The 4,241-nt window shown below is 53.2% G+C and overlaps 1 protein-coding gene across 1 annotated transcript; it reads right to left on the reverse strand.

Annotated features, from left to right (window-relative positions):
• Positions 1-540: 540 nt before the first annotated feature.
• SKA1 (spindle and kinetochore associated complex subunit 1) lies at positions 541-3,920 on the reverse strand (the record flags this gene model as incomplete). Its single annotated transcript, XM_010141068.1, has 3 exons — positions 541-689; positions 1,957-2,126; positions 3,801-3,920. Coding segments are annotated over 3 exons (439 nt in total), but the record flags the coding sequence as incomplete, so codon positions are not given.
• Positions 3,921-4,241: the final 321 nt, after the last annotated feature.

The following is a 4,241-nucleotide window of genomic DNA, read 5'->3' on the forward strand; positions in this document are numbered from 1 at the left end:
CCCTGTCACCTCCCTCCCTGCTCTTTGTGCCTTGAAGTGGAGAAAATAAGAAATCTCTTCCCCAGCCACCAAGGGGATGCCAACGGAGGAGCCCGGTGTCCCTCACCATGAGCCTGCAATGTTTGGTCCTACAAACGGTGTCACCAAATGCCGTGGAGCGAAGGAGGAGGCAGATTCCTGCCTGTTTCCAGCAGCAGCAGCTCCGGCCGAGGAGACACCGGGAAAGGGAAGGAGAGAAAGGCCCCACAGCAAAGGAACCCCGGCGCGTTCTCAAAGCATAATCTGATTTTCCGAGCCGAATTATTAACCATTAGCGCAGCGGTTTCTAGGAAGCAACGGGCACACACGTAGAACGTGGCAAGAGAAGCCGTGTCGGCGGGGGGGATGAGCGCAATGGGCACGAAAAGGCCAAACTGGATGAAAAATACTGATTTAAATCCAAGTTTCCTGTTTTTCCATGCTGGTTCCCCACATTTTTCAAGTTCAAGCCACATAATCACTTCAAATTACCCCTCGGGGAAGCGAGATAGGAAAAGCCCATTAGCAGATGACGTAGCGGACGAGCCGGGAGCCACGAACTTCTCTCACTCGCTGGCAGTGGCGCAGGATGTTGAGGATGCTGTGGAAGCGCTTGTCCACCTTCAGCTGGGTGAACTCTTTGATGTCAGCGTCCACGATGAAAAACTCGCCTGGAAAACAAAGAATGACTCGGTTGGAGAAAGAGCAGCCTTGTAGAAGACACCTGATGATGGATGACACAACCTTTTCTTCACAACTCCACACGCTGCTGGAAAATACAGCCAGTGGTAGGATGTCTCACAACACCTCAGGAACTTGGTGCTACTTCTCAATTTGTCACCAGGAAGAAAAATTATCAAGGTCAATGATTCCATGTTGTCCACAGGCCCCTTTCAGTGAGCTCTGTCTGTTGTGACCTGCATCTACTAAGGCCTCCCAGACCATCCCTCCTCCTCCCTCTGCTCTGCAGCAGTCCCAACCACCATCCAGGGCGAGGCACAAGATGTTCCACAGGTAGAATCAGTGAATCATTTGTGTTGGAAGAGACTTTCACGCTCCTTGAGTCCACCCATTCCCCCAGCACTGACCCTTGTCCCTCAGCACCACCCCCACACGGCTGGGGTCCCCATCCTCCAGGGATGGGGACTCCACCACTGCCCTGGGCGGCCTGTGACAGCCCTGCACAACCCCAACGGGGAAGAAACTGAGCTGGGTGGGGGGGAGGTGTTGAGCCTGGAGCAAAGGAGGCTCCGGGGAGACCTTCTGGCTCTCCACAACTCCCTGAAATTCAGGAGGTTGGAGCGAGGTGGGGGTCGGTCTCTTCTCCCCAGGAACAAGCAATAGATTGAGAGGAAACAGCCTCAAGTTGCCCCAGGGGACGTTGAGGTTGTCCCTGAGGAGCCGTTTGTGTCCCGTTGGGGTTGTGCAGGCGTGTCGCAGGCTGCCCAGGGCAGTGGTGGAGTCCCCATCCCTGGAGGGGTTTCCCAGCCGTGTGGAGGTGCTGCTGAGGGACAGGGGTCAGGGGAGACCTGGCAGCGCTGGGGGAACGGGGGGACTCGATGACCTCAAAGGTCTCTTCCAGCCTAAACCATTCTGTGCTTCTAACCCCGACGTAGACTGTGGCACCCCGTGCTGGGTGGGGAGGGAGCGCCCTCTCAGCTCTACCAATGATGGTAATTTTTTCCTGTGCTCTGTCTGTAAATAAGCAATCACAGCCTTTCTACAATTTTTCAGGGACGATGAATTTAGACCCTCTGACGGGTTCAACCATTCCACAGCTACCAGAACACGTGATGGACAATTTTCTGAGAAGAAGGAGCTATACGTTACCCTCTAACATGAAAACCACGTGCTGTCATTACTCATTCAGCAGCTCGTCCCATATTTTTACATCCAAACGCTCCCAGTTTGGTCCCAACAAAGAAAACCCCAAAATACCTTTTGTGTCCTTAGTTTCCTCTTCCAGGAACCGGTGGTAGAGCTTTCTGACCGTTGTGTTCATGGACTTCAAGGGCTGATGCAGGATCTTGTACTTGCCCTCCACGGCCTTGTTCATCTCTTGAACAACAGCGTTAATCTGATCATAGGTCAAACGGCCTTTCATGTACCTACAAATCCAAATCAGAACCAGAAAGTCACAAAGTTTATTTCTTAACCCAGCGTTCGGCTTCTGGTTAGAAGGACCTTCCCCTGCTCTGTGTTAAAATGAAGGCAAGTTCAAAAAGAGCTAAAATAATGCGATTTGGGGGGGACAGGAAGTGTGGAAGATAAAACCAAAGCGATGGGGAGATTGTAGAACGTGGGAGTATCAGCACATGAGGCTCTTCCGTCTCTGCTCCTGAAGAGTGTCTGTCCCTTTTGGTGCCCTGATAGTGGGAGGCGTGGAATGTCCTTCAAGTTCAGCAGAAAATGGGTGAAAATCACCCAGAATTTCCAGTTACAGCTGACACAGTTGTGGGAGGAAGAGCGAGAGGAAAGGGACTTGTGGTGGCTGCAAAAACCCAGCTGGTGTTAAGGGACTCGGACACATGTGGGGTCCATAAGCACAGTCACACTTTGATGCCCTCAGACAGGTCTGGGCTACATAAAAATGCAGAAAAATCAGAGAATCATTGAATTGTTTTGGTTGGAAGAGACCTTTGAGGTCATCGAGTCCACTCGTTCCCCCAGCACTGCCAGGTCCCCCCGACCCCTGTCCCTCAGCAGCACCTCCACACGGCTGGGAAACCCCTCCAGGGATGGGGACTCCACCACTGCCCTGGGCAGCTTGCGACACGCCTGCACCTACATAAAAATGCAGAAAAATCAGAGAATCATTGAATTGTTTTGGTTGGAAGAGACCTTTGAGGTCATCGAGTCCACTCGTTCCCCCAGCACTGCCAGGTCCCCCCGACCCCTGTCCCTCAGCAGCACCTCCACACGGCTGGGAAACCCCTCCAGGGATGGGGACTCCACCACTGCCCTGGGCAGCCTGCGACACGCCTGCACAACCCCAACGGGACACAAATGGCTCCTCAGGGACAACCTCAACGTCCCCTGGAACAACTGGAGGCCGGTTCCTCTCGTCCTGTCACTTGTTCCTGGGCAGAAGAGACCGACCCCCACCTGACTCCAACCTCCTGAATTTCAGGGAGTTGTGGAGAGCCAGAAGGTCTCCCCGGAGCCTCCTTTGCTCCAGGCTCAACCCCCGCCCTGGTCCCTCAGCTGCTCCTCAGACGTTCTCCAGACCCTTCTCCGTGTTCTCCAGACCCTTCTCTGGACACGCTGCAGCCTCTCAATGTCCTTCTGGGAGTGAGGGGCCACCGCTGAACCCAGGATTGGAGGTGTGGCCTCCCCAGTGCCCCCAGTCCAGGGGGACAATCCCTGCCCTGCTCCTGCTGGCCACACCAGTGCTGGGACAAGCCAGGATGCTCTTGGCCACCTTGAGATACAGAGATCCCAGAGCAGAACCAGTGCTGACCTGGAGAACTGGGATTTCTTATTGAAACAAGTATTGTCAGGGAACACCCTGAATCTCAAATCTAGGTGACAATCCTTAAGGCACCAAGAAAATTTTCTTCTTTTGGCAGAAATATTTGTCCTTGTCCCTAACATGCCGTTTAGGAAAAAAAGCCCCACAAAGCAAGAGGAGAACCCACCTCTCAGCTAATACATTCCTGTTCATACAGCAAAAGCGACTTTGAGAGGAGAAGTTTGGCCTTGCGCCGATTCATCCTGCTCTTCCCAACGTAGACAGAAGAAAACAAGAACTAATTAAGCCGTATCCGCTCCATTGTACTTACGCAGGGACGCTCTCAAACTCTTCCGCTGTTATTAAGGCGGCTTCTTTGATAGGTCTGGGCTCTTTTGCGGGTTTCTTTGCACGTTCGGCTTCTTCGCCTTTCACAGCCGGCCCAGCGACGCTGTAAAATAAATGAACATGAAGCGCACAAACAGATCAGTAGTGAGGAGAAAAACCATTACAGCAGCGCGGCTGCTGGCAGGTGAACTGGGAGCAGCCCAAGCGGGGTGCGGAGCCATTCGGAATTAAATGGGCTGTTACGCCCCGCGGAACACGAGGCCTCTTTGTCGGATGAAGCACCGCCAAGCAGGCCGACCTGGAATACTTGACAGCTCTTTGAGCCGAGTTCAAACCTTGGGAAGCCTGACTCAGCCGTTCGTCTTTGGAAGCAAAGAAATTCAACACCACCCAGCTGGCTGCGATTTTTTTGGAGATATATATA

This window comes from Buceros rhinoceros, unplaced genomic scaffold (assembly GCF_000710305.1).
Source record: "Buceros rhinoceros silvestris isolate BGI_N320 unplaced genomic scaffold, ASM71030v1 scaffold15288, whole genome shotgun sequence".
NCBI classification, from domain to species: Eukaryota; Metazoa; Chordata; class Aves; order Bucerotiformes; family Bucerotidae; genus Buceros; species Buceros rhinoceros.